The sequence below is a fragment of the Myotis daubentonii genome, chromosome 11 (genome assembly GCF_963259705.1).
Source record: "Myotis daubentonii chromosome 11, mMyoDau2.1, whole genome shotgun sequence".
Lineage (NCBI taxonomy): Eukaryota > Metazoa > Chordata > Mammalia > Chiroptera > Vespertilionidae > Myotis > Myotis daubentonii.
In genome coordinates, this window is record NC_081850.1 from 5,593,373 (window position 1) to 5,608,434 (window position 15,062).

General features: G+C 55.6%; 1 protein-coding gene across 2 annotated transcripts; it reads right to left on the reverse strand.

Annotated features, from left to right (window-relative positions):
* Positions 1-581: 581 nt before the first annotated feature.
* On the reverse strand, positions 582-14,507 carry S1PR3 (sphingosine-1-phosphate receptor 3). Of its 2 annotated transcripts, none has more exons than XM_059656371.1 (2): positions 14,212-14,507; positions 582-6,345 (listed from the first exon to the last, which is right to left on the reverse strand). In XM_059656371.1, the coding sequence occupies exon 2, from the start codon at positions 6,215-6,217 to the stop codon at positions 5,084-5,086; it is 1,134 nt and encodes a 377-aa protein (XP_059512354.1). In that variant the 5' UTR covers positions 6,218-6,345; positions 14,212-14,507; the 3' UTR covers positions 582-5,083. The 2 variants fall into 2 exon arrangements, with proteins under 2 accessions (XP_059512354.1, XP_059512355.1); XM_059656372.1 differs by lacking the exon at positions 14,212-14,507 and adding an exon at positions 6,705-7,070.
* Positions 14,508-15,062: the final 555 nt, after the last annotated feature.

Below are 15,062 nucleotides of genomic sequence, written 5' to 3' on the forward strand. Positions count from 1 at the left end.
AAATAATGATACAAGAATAAACTGTTTTGCATACTCACAACAGTAAACCTACTTTTGCCCACCCTGTGTTTTCATGCTCCTTCCTGTCACGGGTCCCGGGGTGAGGTTAATAACATCTAGAACTCCGTGCAACCATCGCTGGAAGATGAACTGCCAGCGACCAGCCACCATTTATTCAAATGGGGTTTATACGTTCGCACGGTTTAAAACTGGCACATTTTATCGCAGCCAGAAAACTTGAACGTCATATGAGAACTTTCGAATGCCAGAGATGTGTCTGCACACACATGCGCCCGCACTGGTTATGATGCGTGTGCGTCTGTCCGTGTGCCACGAAGCTGACTGTACAAATCGCACCTTGGACTCCTCCCGGGGTGTTGATATTTTGACTAATGAGGACAACTAGACAAAAAGGGAAACAAATGTTGAGTCTGGAGACGGATGCGTCCTGGCATCAGACATCTGGAGGAGGGTCCTGCATGGTGCAGACACAGACCGGAGGGCCTCAGGGTCCGCGGTGGGGAATGGCAGAGGGGCACGAGGGCGGGCAGGCCAGCCGGGGCAGGTGGGGGGAAGAGGAAAGGGGGGATGGAGGAGCCTAAGGAGAGAAGGGGCGCCCGTCCTGTGGTCATCAGTACGCAGTGTCTGCGAGAGGCCAGGCGTGGCAGAGGCCCACCCATCAGCTGCCATGGGGGGCGAGGCACGGTGCCCTCCCTCAGCCGCTGCGTCCCTGGCACTTCCCAGCGTCTAACCAGCCTTCTTGTGTTCTGGTCCGTACACTAGTTCCCCCGGGGCAGGCGCTGTCGGGGCTCCCGGGATAGAGACGTGCGGGATGGGGGAGCTGCCGGCCTGTGAGGAAACCCAGGAGGACCACAGGGTGTGGGTGTGATGAGCTGGATGGGGCTGTGGCCAAGAGCAAGAGGACTGTGGCGGCCGGAGCTCCTGGGTGGGCCTGAAGGCTGTGGCAACTGAAGGGCAGGAGACACGCAGACAGACGAGGCAGGAAGGCCCAGGAGGAGGCGGGGCCCTGTGCAGGCATGAGCTGCTGCTAGCAGGGGTGCGGGGTGCAGGTGATGCAGCTTCCTCACTTCTCTCTTCCTTCCTGCGTTCACAGGGCCCCAAATAAGTGAGCCCCTGAGGCCCCTAAACACAGGGCTCCCTCACGTGGGAACTGAAATCTCAAAGTTCCTGTTTGGCTGAGTCACCTCAAGATGCTGTAGGTAGAAAACTGTGCACGTGGGAGGGCCCGCTGTGGTCCTGAGGTTTAGTGGTTCAGTTAAGTGACAATTAACAAAGCCAAAAATAATGGGAAAACCCATCCTTAAAACAGAATTGCCTGTGACAACTATGTGTTGATTGCACATGGAATGTTCTCTGTTTCTTTGACTATGACTTGTTCTAGAATAAATATTGTAAATTATGTGAATGTTCTTTGTATTCAGATTTAAGCAAGAATTAAACAGTTCATCTTTAAAGCCAAGGATTAGGCAAGAACTCTACATAACTTTAATGTGTAACAATAAGATTTCCTTTTCTAAAAAGCATTTGGATGACAAATTATACATATTGAAAAATATTATTTTAAAATGTTGTGTTTGGTTTTCCATTAACTTTTGTGAAACAGGAAAGCTTTCCTGTGAAGTTCTGTGTCTGGATTTATTGCCCACTCACCACTTCCTGCTGTGGCCCGCAGAGTGGGAATACAGCCTGATGCAAGTTCTCTCCTCTCCGCTCCATGACAGGGTAACGCCACAGTCATTTGGCTGACAGCTGGGAGCTCTGGCAATGCGACAGGGAAGGAAATTGGCTTCAATGCCCTCCTCACCCTCCGAGAACCCACATCCCTCCGTCAGGAGATGCCGTGGCCCCAGCTGCAAGCCCTTGACGCACCTGGCACGTCCCTGTGCCTCTGGGGTGGCCAGTGCAGGGGCTGCTTGGCTCCCGAGGGTCACCACTGGCCCAGGAGGGAGGCTGTCACCCACGCAGGCAATGCTGCACTTCCCACTGGTTATCAGAAAACGTGCCTTCATTTTCAGAATAGTGCATTTCCGACTCTGGGCAAACCCTTTGATATCTGACTTAGCACTCAATCACTGGGTTGAGGTTTTGCCCTCCGAGAGACCATTTAAAGCATGGACTTGATAAGGTAGTTTTCTATAAAATGCACCTTGTTTTCTATTTCGTCCTTTGTTTAAATGACTGTCGTTGTAACTCTGTGAGCAATAAAGAACATCATGAAAAGTCTCGCATTTGGATGGTGGATCTTGTGTTGCCTCAACAGAGGGGAAGGGAGTTTGAAACCCTCCCACCGGAAGCAGGCTCTCTCGGCCACTCTCCAGTCTCTACAGCACGAGCACAGCCACGCCTGCCCGTGGCCAAGGGTGTGGGTGAGCACGGCAGACGCGTTCTGAGGGGCCTGTGTCAGCTCACTGACCTGTGCAGAAGCTAAGGCAGCAGAAGGCGGGGTGCTTGGCTGTGTTAGGGATTTCTTCATGCCTGTGGCCACCATCCTAGTCATGCCAAATGCTGGCCTCATTCTCTGTAGAACATAACACACACACACACACACACACACACACACACGAACTTACCGCTTGTAAAGGAGAAAGTCGGGAAAGGGCCAGTTCCGACCTCTTCTCTCCTTTTGCAAATGGAGAGAACCAAACATCCTGTCTCTTGGCCCCACCTTGACTGCCACGCTCTCACCGCCTTCTCTGTCAAAAGGCAGTCTACTGACCTTCAAACAGCCTGGCCTAGCAACATGGGGACAGCCCACTGTACCCGGCTTCACGGAGCCCAAGAAGCACCAGAGGGAAGTATAGGTGGGAAGGTTTCGGGGTTCTGCATGGTTTCATTCCTGAAGAATCACTGGGACCAGCTGAGAGGCCAAGCTACCGTCTTGCATTCCTCCAGTCGTCGCCCCGGCGTGCACCCCCACATGGACTCCCAACAGCGGTTTACGCAAAGGCTTTTGGTTTTATTTTTTAACACACATACATGGGACATAACACAGGTTACTAACTGAAGGAGACCTCTGGGCAGGCTGTCTGTGGCTGAGCACTCAGACCTCTGGGCTGGCTAGTTAGGAGTGCACATGGCATGTTACAGTTGATTATTTTTTGCACATATCAAATGAACACAATTACTCTTGTACTTTTCATTCAGATTGTTTGAACGTCTTGTGTTATTTCAAAGGGAAGTTGTGGCTATGGTGCAAAGTGTTACTATTATTAGCACCCGAGACCTGGGCCCCAAACCAACTCAAACTATGACAGGCACGCCATGACCTCAGCGAAAGGGAATGCCCACCGTTTTGGCTCTCTGATGCCTTTTTTTCTGAACCCCGTACTTTAATGCTTAACTTTGCAAGAAATGCCCTGGGTTTTCTCATGTTACAGGGTAAAGGAATAAGTTCTTTTTCAGTGATGTAAGAAGGTAACAAAAAATGCCACTGAGGAACCTCTCCTTACGAACAGGATGTATGTCGTCAGTAATAACATGAGGACAGTCTCTGGTCACTCCATAGAGATGCCCCAGGACCACAGAAATGTCCCTTAATGAGAGGAACTCGTGTCAGAAAAACAGGAGTCAATTTCTCTGCAGAGAAGTTAACGTGTTAATACTACTCTTTCCGTCTTTACTCAGGTAACATTCGCACCGAAACTAAAACTTCATGAAGGTTTCCCCAAGTAAGAATCCTTTTGAAGGTTGTTTGCTTTGATTTTTCAAGAACTCAACACGTCAACCGTGTGCTTACGAGAGCTCTACAGACGTGGCTCTGGTCTGTGCTCACGTAGAACCCCTGGGGTCGAGCCGCACGAGAGCGCCTGGCGCACCCCCGTAAGGCAGACCGTGACACAGCCGGCCTGCGCCGGAAGGAAGGTTGTGATGGTACACTTCCTGGAAGAGGGCGCAGCCCCCAGCTCACGTCTGCCCCCTGACAATGCAGCTGCTGGAACAGTGACTGTCAGGGCAGCTTTCCGGAAGTGGTGACAGGGCGGCTGGCCCAGCTCCTCAGCTGTGACAACACGGGGTTCTGACGTGGTGCTTTCCTGATACAGAACCAAACTTTACACAGGATCAAAGCGATGCCTCGTAACCTGTCCTAATTCAGTAGAAATTTCCCATTCAGCAGGTGGGTGCTGCCGGCCACTTGATGAGGCGGCCCCGGGGTCTGTCCTGGGTCCTCCGGTTAGGTGCCTTTCTTAGTTGGTCTGGGGCTCAGGCTCCTGAAGGGCCTTGGTTGACTTTTTTTGTGACTTGGGGAAACCCATGAATAATCATGTAATTTGGCTAATTTGGCTCCGGATGTCCTTAACACTGTGCAGGGACATGAGGCAGGTCCGCGGGGAACGTGGCTGTTCTTGCCAGGATCCTTCAAACACTGACCTGCTCCTGGGCACGTGCCAGGACTGTGTGAGGTCAGATCCAGGCTCCTGGGACAGCCTTGGACAGGGCTTTCTGAGAATTTTGGCATCAACACCTGCTCAACTCCAGACTTCACGTCTGTCTGAGGCTGGGACTGGTGTCACCTGTTCCCAGTCAGGTCCTAACAGCGCGGTCAGAACATGTCCGTGTGACCTGTGAACCGCACTGCGTGCGGCAGCTGCTGCGCGTGCCACAGTGGCCCCGTGAAGCCCCGTGCAGCTTGGTACCCTTGGAAGGCTTTTGACCGGAAACGGACAAAGAGCACTGTCTACGCTGAAATGGGTTGGCGAGCCCTTGAGTCCCAGCCTGGAGAGACAGCCTCACCCAGCAGGCTGCTGGCAAAACAGATTTCCCGAGTCTCAGCTCCAGTAAAGCCCTGGCGAGGCTGCTATGCATAAGTGGTTGCGTCAACCTATGACCCAGGAGGTCACGGTCCATTCCCGGTCAGGGCACATGCCTGGGCTGCAGGCTTGATCCCTAGTGGGGGTTGCGCAGGAGGCAGCTGATCAATGATTCTCAGGCAGCAATTCTCTCTCATCATTGATGTTTCTGTCTCGCTCCCTCCCCCTTCCTCTCTGAAATCAATAAAAATATATTTTTAAAAAATAAGCCGGTGCCGCAGGGCTGGGTGCTGCTCCTCCCGTGAGCCCCGCCCTCACTTGCAGAGGAGCCCGTTCTGCAGGGTTCTGTTTCTGTCCGTTATGCAGGGTGAGGGGGCCGATTGGGTGATGTCTTCCTTGCTCTTCGGGGAGGGGCTGCTGTTGCTGCCACTGGACTTGCTCTTGCTCGGGTCGAGAGTGAGCTGGATGGGCAAGGAGCGGGTGCCCTGGGCCCTGACCAGGCAGTGGCAGACCAGCCGGAAAAAGGCCCGCCGCATCTCCTTGCTGGCCAGCGTGTAGATGACGGGGTTCATGGCGGAGTTGAGCACGGCCAGCACAATGAACCACTTGTCCTTGAACAGGACGGCACACTCCTTCACTTTGCAGGCCACGTCGGCGAGGAAGAGGATGAAGAGTGGGGACCAACAGGCGATGAACACGCTCACCACGATCACCACGGTGCGGAGCAGGGCCATGGACCGCTCCGAGTGCTGGGGGTTGGCCACCCTGCGGCTGCTGGACTTCACCAGGCAGTAGATGCGCGCGTACAGGATCACGATGGCCACCAGGATGGCGGTGAAGATGCTGATGCAGAAGGCGATGTACTTCTTGGAATAGAGGGGCAGGATGGTGGAGCAGTCGGGGAGGTTTTGCAGGCAGTTCCAGCCCAGGATGGGCAGGGCTCCCAGCGAGAGCGCGATGAGCCAGCACATCCCGATGAGAAGGAAGACTCGGTACTTCTTGTTGGCGTTGTACGGCCTCATTTTGATCATGGTCAGGTGCCGCTCGATGGCGATGGCCAGCAAGCTGCAGGTGGATGCCCCGAGGGCCACGAACATGCTGCCTTCTCGCAGGAACCAGACCGTGGGAGACAGGCTGAGCGTCCTCTTGCCTGACATCAGGATGTTGACCTTGTAGGCGATGCCGGCCAGCAGGTCGCAGAGGGCCAGGTTGCTGATGAAGAAGTACATGCGGTTGTGAAGCTTCTTGTTTTTCCAGATGGCAATGAGAACCATCAGGTTCTCCAGGACGATGAAGCAGCAGATGACCAGGAACAGCACGGTGGTGAGCGTGCTGCTCTCGGGGGCGTCCGTCAGCCGGCCGGCCAGCTTGCCCACGTAGTTGTAATGCTCGTACAGAGTCCCGTTTCCCGGGGAGGGGCTGGGCCGCGGCGTGAGGACTCTGGACATCACTTGGAATTTACAGACCGTCAGATCCACCAGAGGGCGCCTCAGGAACGTCCATTTCTAGCAAAGACCAGCTCAGGCTTCCGGCGTGATCCTGGCCAGACGCCTGCTGGGGTGTTGGGAACGGGCTCCTGCAAACAGAAAAAGGAGGGGCCCAGTGCAAGGGTGGCAGCAAAGCTGGAGGAAGGCACCAAAACTGCTGAAGCACCGGGACGGCTGGGCCTAGGGGCTCAGAGAGGGCCTCTCAACGCAGGCCAAGTTCCCGGTGACGGAGGAGGGCTGGGAGAGCTTGGTGTCTGGTTGCCAGGAAGGGCGTTCGGGGAGGAGCCCTGGTCATTCACAGACCCAAAGAGAACTTCCCTCTGGAAACGCTATCGGTTATTCCTCACCTGCTGCACGGGAGCCGGCACACCATTATTCTCAGTTAGCAGGAGAAACTGAGGAGTATCTGAGGCTGAAAACAATAGGATGGACTAGGGAAGGTGCCCACCTGGTTTCTGAGAGCTCTCTGGTGAGTCTTAGAGTGACATCACAGGACAGCCCACACTGCCCGACTGCCTTCCCTGGAGCCCAGCAGGGCCCAGGACAGAAGCCAGATCCTGATGGCCCTTAGGTCTGCAGGGCCCAGAGCCCTGACCTCAGACCACGCTGCCCCTAGGGAAGGACGGCGTGAGAACTCGAAGCTGCTTCGCTGGTGAGCAGCTGAGCTGGATTTGAGCTGGTGGCCCTGGATTTGAGCGTGGAGCTGGGGAGGGAGGAATATGCACCTGTCCAAGTGGAGTCAACTTCCACTGAGCTTAAAGGGAGAAAGAGAAGGCAAGGCCAAGCACACGGACTTGGAGTTGGACTTAAAATAGCAGCTGTAACCACCCACCCCACCCACCCCTCCCCCGCCCAAACTAAATCAAATCAGTGCACGTGAGCCCAAAGACACAACCAACTTGGGGGGCTAGTGAGCCGGTGAAGGTGGTGAGCCCACGAGCCAGGCCCTGGGTGGCCCTGGATTTTAATGCCTCCCCCACCCGACCTGGACCCTCCCCACCCGGCCTGCGGCCTCCTGGGATGTCCGGGGGACCCAGCTACCAAGGAAGAAAGGGCTTTCAGTGGGCTCACTGACTTTACCTTTAAGTTATTTGAATAATAAATGCATAACTAAGATCAGATGGCGTTAATCTAAAACAGCCCACCATATGTATTCGGTGAAGTTTTTTTGTACTTTTTAACATTTAATTCACAACCTTAGATTTGGATTGAGGGCAAATGGGCTGCCCTCCAATGACGTGGGGCTCTGCATTTTGGGGTGTGATGGGCTCTGAAGGCCTCACCTACCCACTGAGCTCATCCCAGGCCCAGACAGGCCTTGGCGCCTGGAAGGACACAGGGATCAGCGTGGGCAGCTGCTGTGAGGGGGAGGCAGAGGAGACCCCAGCAGGGCGCCCTGCCCAAGGGACCCTGCTTTCCCGCCCTCAGGTGCTGGTCCCAGGGACCTGCAAATACTTCAGGCCCTCCCGCCCGCCCTTTGTTGGCCTGGGGGACCTTGTCCTCTGAGCCTGGGCAGAGGGGCCCCACTGTGTCTTCCTGGGTTTCTCCCAGTGTCCAGGAGCCTCACTGTGCTGCTTGTTCTGGGAACCCCGCAGGTCCTGGCACCTGAGCTGCTGCCTGCGCTCAGCCTGGAACTGCCCCTGGCCCTTCCCTGGCCCCTCCATGACAGCTAAGGCCACGGAGGACTTGGAGGTCAGCTTGAAGGCCAAGTGTGGCGGAAACCTCTCCTAACTTCAAAAGGGAATCGTGGGCAGTTCTGTGGCTGGACTAGCAGTGGGGCCTGCAGGGGGCCCGGGCGGGTCTCCTCCGTTGCCCAGCAGCCCAGGCTGCCTCCCTGGCAGTGGCCCACTCAGGCCAGGGGCCTTGCTGCCTTGGGCAGAAGGCAAGGCTGCCCGGTGCCCCAAGCCCCGGAACCCTGCCCCCATCGGACAACAGACCTGTATTGCTTCTTCCAGAGTTAACAGGGCAAGTCACCTGGTGTCACCTCCTTTCCTGTCCCTCCCTCATTTTCACTTAAATCTTGTCAGTCCTTCAAGCCTGAGTCAAATGCTCCCTGCTCTGCGGCATTTTCTAGAATCAGCACAGCCCGTGCTGACTTTTTTCTGAGGCTGTGCACCACTTTTTAAAACAAATCCCAAGCTGTGTTTTTAAAAGTAGAAATGGCAGCTGGCAGGCTCTGAGCCCTCTGCCTGCAGGGCCTGACCTGACCCTCACTGGCATCCTCACAGCGTCCCCCACAGCACCTGGCACATTCAGGGGCACCCAACAATGTGTGCACCCTCTTCATGGCTTCTCTTTATCTGTGAGCGGTGAACGCGGCGTCCCACGCCCCCTCGCTGGACCCCACGACCAGGAGAACTCGGCCCCAAGGGCGCCCCTGAGTGAGCGCTCATGTGGCCCACACAGAGGAAGGTGCCGCCAAGGACACCACCAATAGAGGTCCTTGTTCATGGGAAAGGCCCAGCATCAGGGCAGGGGAGAGGAACTGTTGACTGGTTTTCAGAGAGAGAGGAAGGGGAAAGGAGAGGGAGAAACATCGACGTGAGAGCCTAAAATCCATCGGCTGCCTTCTACTTGCCCCAGGCCGGGGATTGAGCCCACACCGTATGTGCCCTGACCAGGAATCGAACTGGCAACCCCTGGTGCCTGGGACAACCAGCTGAGCCCACAGGTCAGGATGAGGAGCATATTTTATCAAGAACACTTTTTGGTTAAATGTGAGTCTCCACATTTTGTGTAACTGGAAGACATCCGGTTGTCCTTGGAATTTAGAAGCATATTTTCTTTGGATTACAACATTAGAGAGTAGACCCAGCCTGAGAGTTGAGTGCCGGCTAAGGGCCAGCCTGACTTTATATGCGTCTGAACATTGCTGTGCCTGTTCAACGGCACCTTGTGGGAGGCCAGCTACCTCACCCCAGAAACGGGTCCCAACCCAGCGCCCCTGAGGCTGGCCCCTCGGGGCCCCAAGCCCCTCCCAAATGGGACCACTGTGTGGGCTTCTCATCCCGTAGTTCAGCCTGTGGCTGACCTTCGCATGGAGGAGCCCAGCAGGAAGCAGCCGTGCTGGGGGAGGGTGCTCCTGCCACCCATGGGGGTGGATGCTGATCAGACAGATGCACTGTTTGTTGCCTGTGGACACGGGTGGTCTTCCTGTGCTCTGCATGCCCACGTCCTGTGTGAGCACGTGCCTGGATGTCGCGGTACCACTGATGCGTGAGCATGTGGTGTTGGTGCCGAGTGTGGGCTCTGACGCCGGGGGTCCCTGGAGAGGCTTCCTGGGCTCGGCCAGCGCCCGGCAGTGAGAGTGTGGGTGTGCGGAGCAGGGGAGAGCCCCCAGAGGGCGAGATTTACACATTTCACATTTTGTCTTATTTTAAAAATTAGTGTCTGGGGCTGGCAGAGACAATGTACGAGTTTGATCGCTGCTTAAATTCCACCTGAACACGCAAAGCCCAGCGCTGACAACCGTGTGCTGGCTGGTCCCGTACATCCTTAGAAAGCTGGGCATGTTGTAATAGGGACACGGCTCGTCAGCAGAGGTCTTCCAAGGACTCTACGTTCCCATGGCGCTGCGGCCTGGAGCAGGCCTGGTGACGCCCACTGGAGAGCCTGGGTCCCTCAGGCTCCTCCTCACCTGGAGGAGGCACACTGCCCAGGCCTGAGGCCCTCACCTACTCACGGAGGCGGTTCCCGAGGGTCTCACTGCGAACTCGTAGGCTGGGATCTTCCGGGCCACCTCCAGGCGTTTCAATACCAACACTTTTCACAGAGAAGGAATAAATTGCCTCTGGAAGGTGGTTCCCAGCTGGTCACCCAGGTTCCCAGCCAGGGGTGCTCCCCTTCCCTGCATTCCCAAGGGGCACATCCATGGGGGGAGCGGAGAAGAGAGCACGGGCGGCCAATGGGTTCCAGATGTGGTTTCTACGCTAACGAGTCACTTTCTCTACGGGTCAATTTGAAAAATAAACAAACTATAAGAAGAAGAAAGAGAAAAAAGTTCAGGAAAATACGTCCACAAGGTCTGGGGTCTCTTCTCACGGCAGAAAAGCACAACAGGACAGTGAGGAGTTTCTCCCGGTCAGACGAGACGTCTCGCAGGGTGCAGTGCTTCCAATAGGCGTGTCTCCCAGGGAATCAACTAGCTCAGTGGTCGGCAAACTGCGGCTCAGCAAACTGTGGCCTGAGAGCCACATGCGGCTCTTTGGCCCCTTGAGTGTGGCTCTTCCACAAAATACCGACTTCTGCGCATGGGCCACGAAGTTTCAATCGCACTGTAGTGCATGCCCGCACGTGGTATTTTGTGGAAGAGCCACACTCAAGGGGCCAAAGAGCCGCATGTGGCTCGCGAGCCGCGGTTTGCCAACCACTGAACTAGCTCATCCTCCAAACGAAATGAAAACACCACGCATTTGCCAACAAGCAAAATCCCTTGGAAAGCAAGGCTTTTTTCTTTCAAAAGGAAAGAATGAGTTGGCCGTTCATGGCCCCAGAAAATCCCTTTGCTGGTGAGTAGTCCCCTCGCTCTGGTTTTCTCAGGCGGCCCCTCTGCTTTCAGAAGTAGCTCACAGCAGGGGCTTTGTGCACACGGCCTCGCAGGCTGCACTGTGCTCCCAGCCAACAGGGAGCTTCCGGCGAGAAAACCACTGCTGTCCAGGATCCAGGTGAGGGTTTCACGGTCAGTGCTCGTTCCCCTGGGCACCTAGGCCTGTCCCTCGGGGGACAAATGCTTTTGATGCAAGAGGTCTTACTCTCTTTGTTTCTCAACTAAGCTTTCCAAACTTTCTCTCCCCTGCTTGCTCTAAGTAAGACACAGGACTGAATTCCTACCAAGATCGTCACAGGACCAATAGGGGTGTGGACCTGAGCTCCTCAAAGCAGCTAAAGGTATATGCAAACAAGAGGTGTTCTGCCTAAGAAGTCCTAAGGGTGGGATCCCTCCCATCCTTTCCCCAAACCATGCTCTCACTCGGTGACATGGCCTGTGCAATGCACATTGCAGCTCGCAGGGACCACGTCTGGTCTCCCATCTGCCTTCTGAATGCACACAGGAGGAAACTGAGGCTGGGGGGTGGGGAGGAGGCGGAGACTTGGAAGAGGCCAAGCTGGGCTGGATGTCTGTGCCCAGGTCACCACATTAACCATAAGCTTTTCTGGAGGTGCCCACCTTTCCACGTGTCCTTCACCTCCATGGTGATAAGAGCATCCCTAGCATGCTTCCGAGCCAAGTCGCCTCTAGCTACTGTGCTAGCGAGTCCTGGAATGCCGGCTTTACTGGAGCAGATGGAAAACTCTGCCTCCAGGAAATGGAGCGGCAGCATCAGGGCCAAAGAGCCCCATCAGCTGCCCGGAACTCCCACTCCAGCTCACCGTGCCGATGGGACGCCAGATGCACCACCAGGTGCCACACTCTCCACCAAGCAATCTTGTCACTGATTTGACCCCACTGGCCTGATGTCTGGTCTCTCACAGACAAAGCTTCAATTCCTCAAAATTGGGATAAAGCAAAAAACAAACAAAAGAGGCAACTTTATGTCCAGTAACTGTAACAGCAATAACTGAAATGTACTATTAATTGACACTAGATAGGATTCCACACAGTATTATCTCCAAAAGCTTATGGAAAACCTCTTAAGGCAATTAATTACTTGAGCAGAAAATATGTGGCAAAGAAATAATAGGAAATAACTCCAAAACTGGTGAAAGGGTTAGGGAGCTGAGTGTGAGGCAATGGGCCCAGCGCGAAGGTGAAGTCCTGGCTCGCGGCGCCCAGGCCCGAGGTGCCTCATCAGCTGTGTCAGCACTCAGGTCATGTCCTAAGTCCTGGCAGACAAAATGGGGTTCCACAAGATGGTACCCCTAACTTTTCAAGATTATGACATGCTCAAATTCTCAATTTTTTTGTAATAAAAATATATGCATACACTGCAGATACTGAATCATCTTTAGGGGATGGAAGAAATACAATGGAATCAGAAGTGTGTCATAGCCCTGGCCGGTTTGGCTCAGTGGATGGAGCGTCGGCCTGGGGACTGAAAGGTCCCAGGTTCGATTCCGGTCAAGGGCATGTACCTGGGTTGCGGGCACATCCCCAGGGAGTGTGCAGGAGGCAGCTGGTCGATGCTTCTCTCTCATCGATGTTTCTAACTCTCTATCCCTCTCCCTTCCTCTCTGTAAAAAATCAATAAAATACATATTTTTTTTAAAAAAAGTGTGTCATAATTCCCAGAGAAAGGAAAATCAATTCCGCATTTTGAGAAAGAAAGCCATTAGTCAATATGTAAAGCTCCTTCCGCAGCAGGCGTGGGGGACGTCCCGCCCACAGGCTGTGTAAGGCCCGCGGGGTCATTTGGTTTGGCCCTGCCAAGGCATTAGGGGTGAGTTAATTAATGTTTGACAAACTATAGCATGCTAATTTTTAAGTTGGTAATTTGGTATGGCCCACACATGATGTTATAAATATCCAAATGGCCCTGGGCAGAAAAAAGGTTCCCCACCCCCGATCTACAGGAAAACGGGAGTTTCATCTATCCACTGCGTATAAAATTAGGAGTGTCGTGCACTTAAGGAAATTCACAAACATTAAAGAAGAAGGGCCTTTTCAAAAATGAAAACTGGATGAGAAATCGTTGGGCCTATATCTCAGAGGAGGCTCTTAAGGGCTGACTTTGCATTTTAGATCTTGTCCCCGTGCCCAGTGACAAGAGCGGCCGGACTAGCAGGCCCAGTGTGAACATCTGCTGACGAGAACATACAATGTGTGGCTCCTCTGTGACAACAAGAACTATTCCTACTGGCACCGAGCTCTGCATCCATTAGGTGAGAAATTGTACAGATCCAGGCACTCCCACAACTGGAGCACCACCCACCCCAGCCACCACCTCCTGCACCACCCCCGCCACAGGCAGGGCCACCTTGTCAGGCACAGCCCGGCAGAACCGAATCCTGCCCCTGCATTTCTAGGAGCTACATTTTTCTTCGTCATGCCTGCAGGATGCTCACCAGCGAAGAAAGGAATTCTGGAAAGGTGAAGTATGAACACGTGACTGAGGGAAAGGTCTCAGCCCCTGATGTCCAGAAGTTCCCGGTTCTGGAAGCGCCCAGAGCTTCAGCTGGGAGGACACTGCCTGCAGGGTGGACTCTGCATTTTTTAAATAATCTCCCAAAAGAGCCTCTGTCATGCTGCTGTCCCTCCTTTATCTCCACAGCAAATCGTGTTCTTCTGAAAAAAAGTCTAGCAAGAAGTCCCTCTTTTACATCTAAATATAAAAACACCACAAAGACTATGTCATTGGTAGTGTCCGGTGTCGGGAAGGGAGAGAGGGAGAGTCAGGGCGGGAGAGAGCGAGCTTTCAGAGGCTGGCGGCGAACAGTGGGAAGCCGGCCAGGCTCCGGCAGTAGAGCCCTGCGGCCCCTTCCCCGGCTTATCTGCCCGTGTGCAGCGCACGGGCTCCTGTGGGCGCCTCCCTACCGCACCCGGACTTGACCCTCAGGCCCTAATCTGACAGCCCTGATTGCCTTGTTTGAGAACCAGAAAGAAAAAAGGAATTTTGGGGAGAACATAACTTTAGAAAATGATTTCACCAGGAGAAGGACCACAGCCACACACTTCCAGAGTCCCCCGGTCCTCTTTCTGGGAGCGCACCTAACGCTGCTTTAATTGTCCAAGTTAAACGACCGGTGGAATTTCTCCAAGAAAAGCCGCTTCTCCTTCATTCGGGCTGTTGAGAAGCGGCTGAGTTTAAAGGCTCCAAATGTAGTGTATAGGGAAGCGCCCCCTCCCCCTGCCGCGGCTCGGTGGCCGGATGGATGGTTTGGGGGACGGGGTGCTGTCGTGGAGTGCACGTCCGCCCAGGTCCCTGTTGCGCCCGGAATCGGCGGGGATTTCATGAGAAAAGTGGACCCAGTGGCTCCCACCTTCCCCGGAGTCCGCGACCCCGGCCCCGCCGGCTCACCTCCGTCAGGGTAGGGCGCCTGGGCCCCCGGCATCCTGGAGAACCCTCCGCTCAGACGCAAGCTGGGTTGGCCCACCGGGATAGTCTTGGGGCTCAGGGGCTCGCACCCAGGCCTGGAGGTTTCGCTTGGGCTCGTCCTGCCACCACGTTCAGCTCCGGATCCCAGTCGCGCGTCCCCGGACCGGCTCCCTCGGCCTCTGCGCGCGCCAGCCGAGCGCAAACTTGCCCAGCTCCCCGGGGGCGGGGCCCGGCCGCATCCCGCCTCCATGCCCACCTCCAGCTCCCAGCGCCGCGCCCCCGGCTCCTCCGTTCCTCCTCCACCCCCTACCCTTCCCCGCCGCCCCGGGGTCCCGCTGGCCGCCCGCAGCCGCCCGCCGTCTCCCGGCCACCCTGGCCCCCAGCGCCCCGCCGCAGGGCTCTAGGGGCCGCTCGCCTCCCGCCCCGGCCCCAGGGCGACTTCCAGACCTCGCGCCTGCCAGGCTAGCTCCCGGACCCACCGGGCCCAAGACCCAGCGGGGACCGGTCCGAACTGGACCCGGGGCTGGGAACGGGGGATCGAGCCGACGGCGAGTTTGGGCCAATGATGACTATTAACGACCATTATTGCGACCACGGCCATTTCCGTTCGAAACGGACAAACCCCAGCTGGTATGGGAGCGCCTGGCAGGCTGCGCCTGGGGCCCGACGCGCGGCTCCCCTTCGGAGCCCGGGTGCAAGGCGGGCGCCTGGCCCACGCGCCCCGCGTCCGCATCCTGCGCTGGACACGGGGGCCGCCCGGCCGCGAGCCGCCGCGGGGACCTCAGCGACCCCCGCCCACGCACGCACGGGCCGTCTTTGGTGATTGAGTAAGA

Coding starts and splice junctions, on each gene's coding strand:
- S1PR3 (XM_059656371.1), bottom strand. CDS start 6,217: ATGTCCAGAGTCCTCACGCCGCGGCCCAGCCCCTCCCCGGGAAACGGG.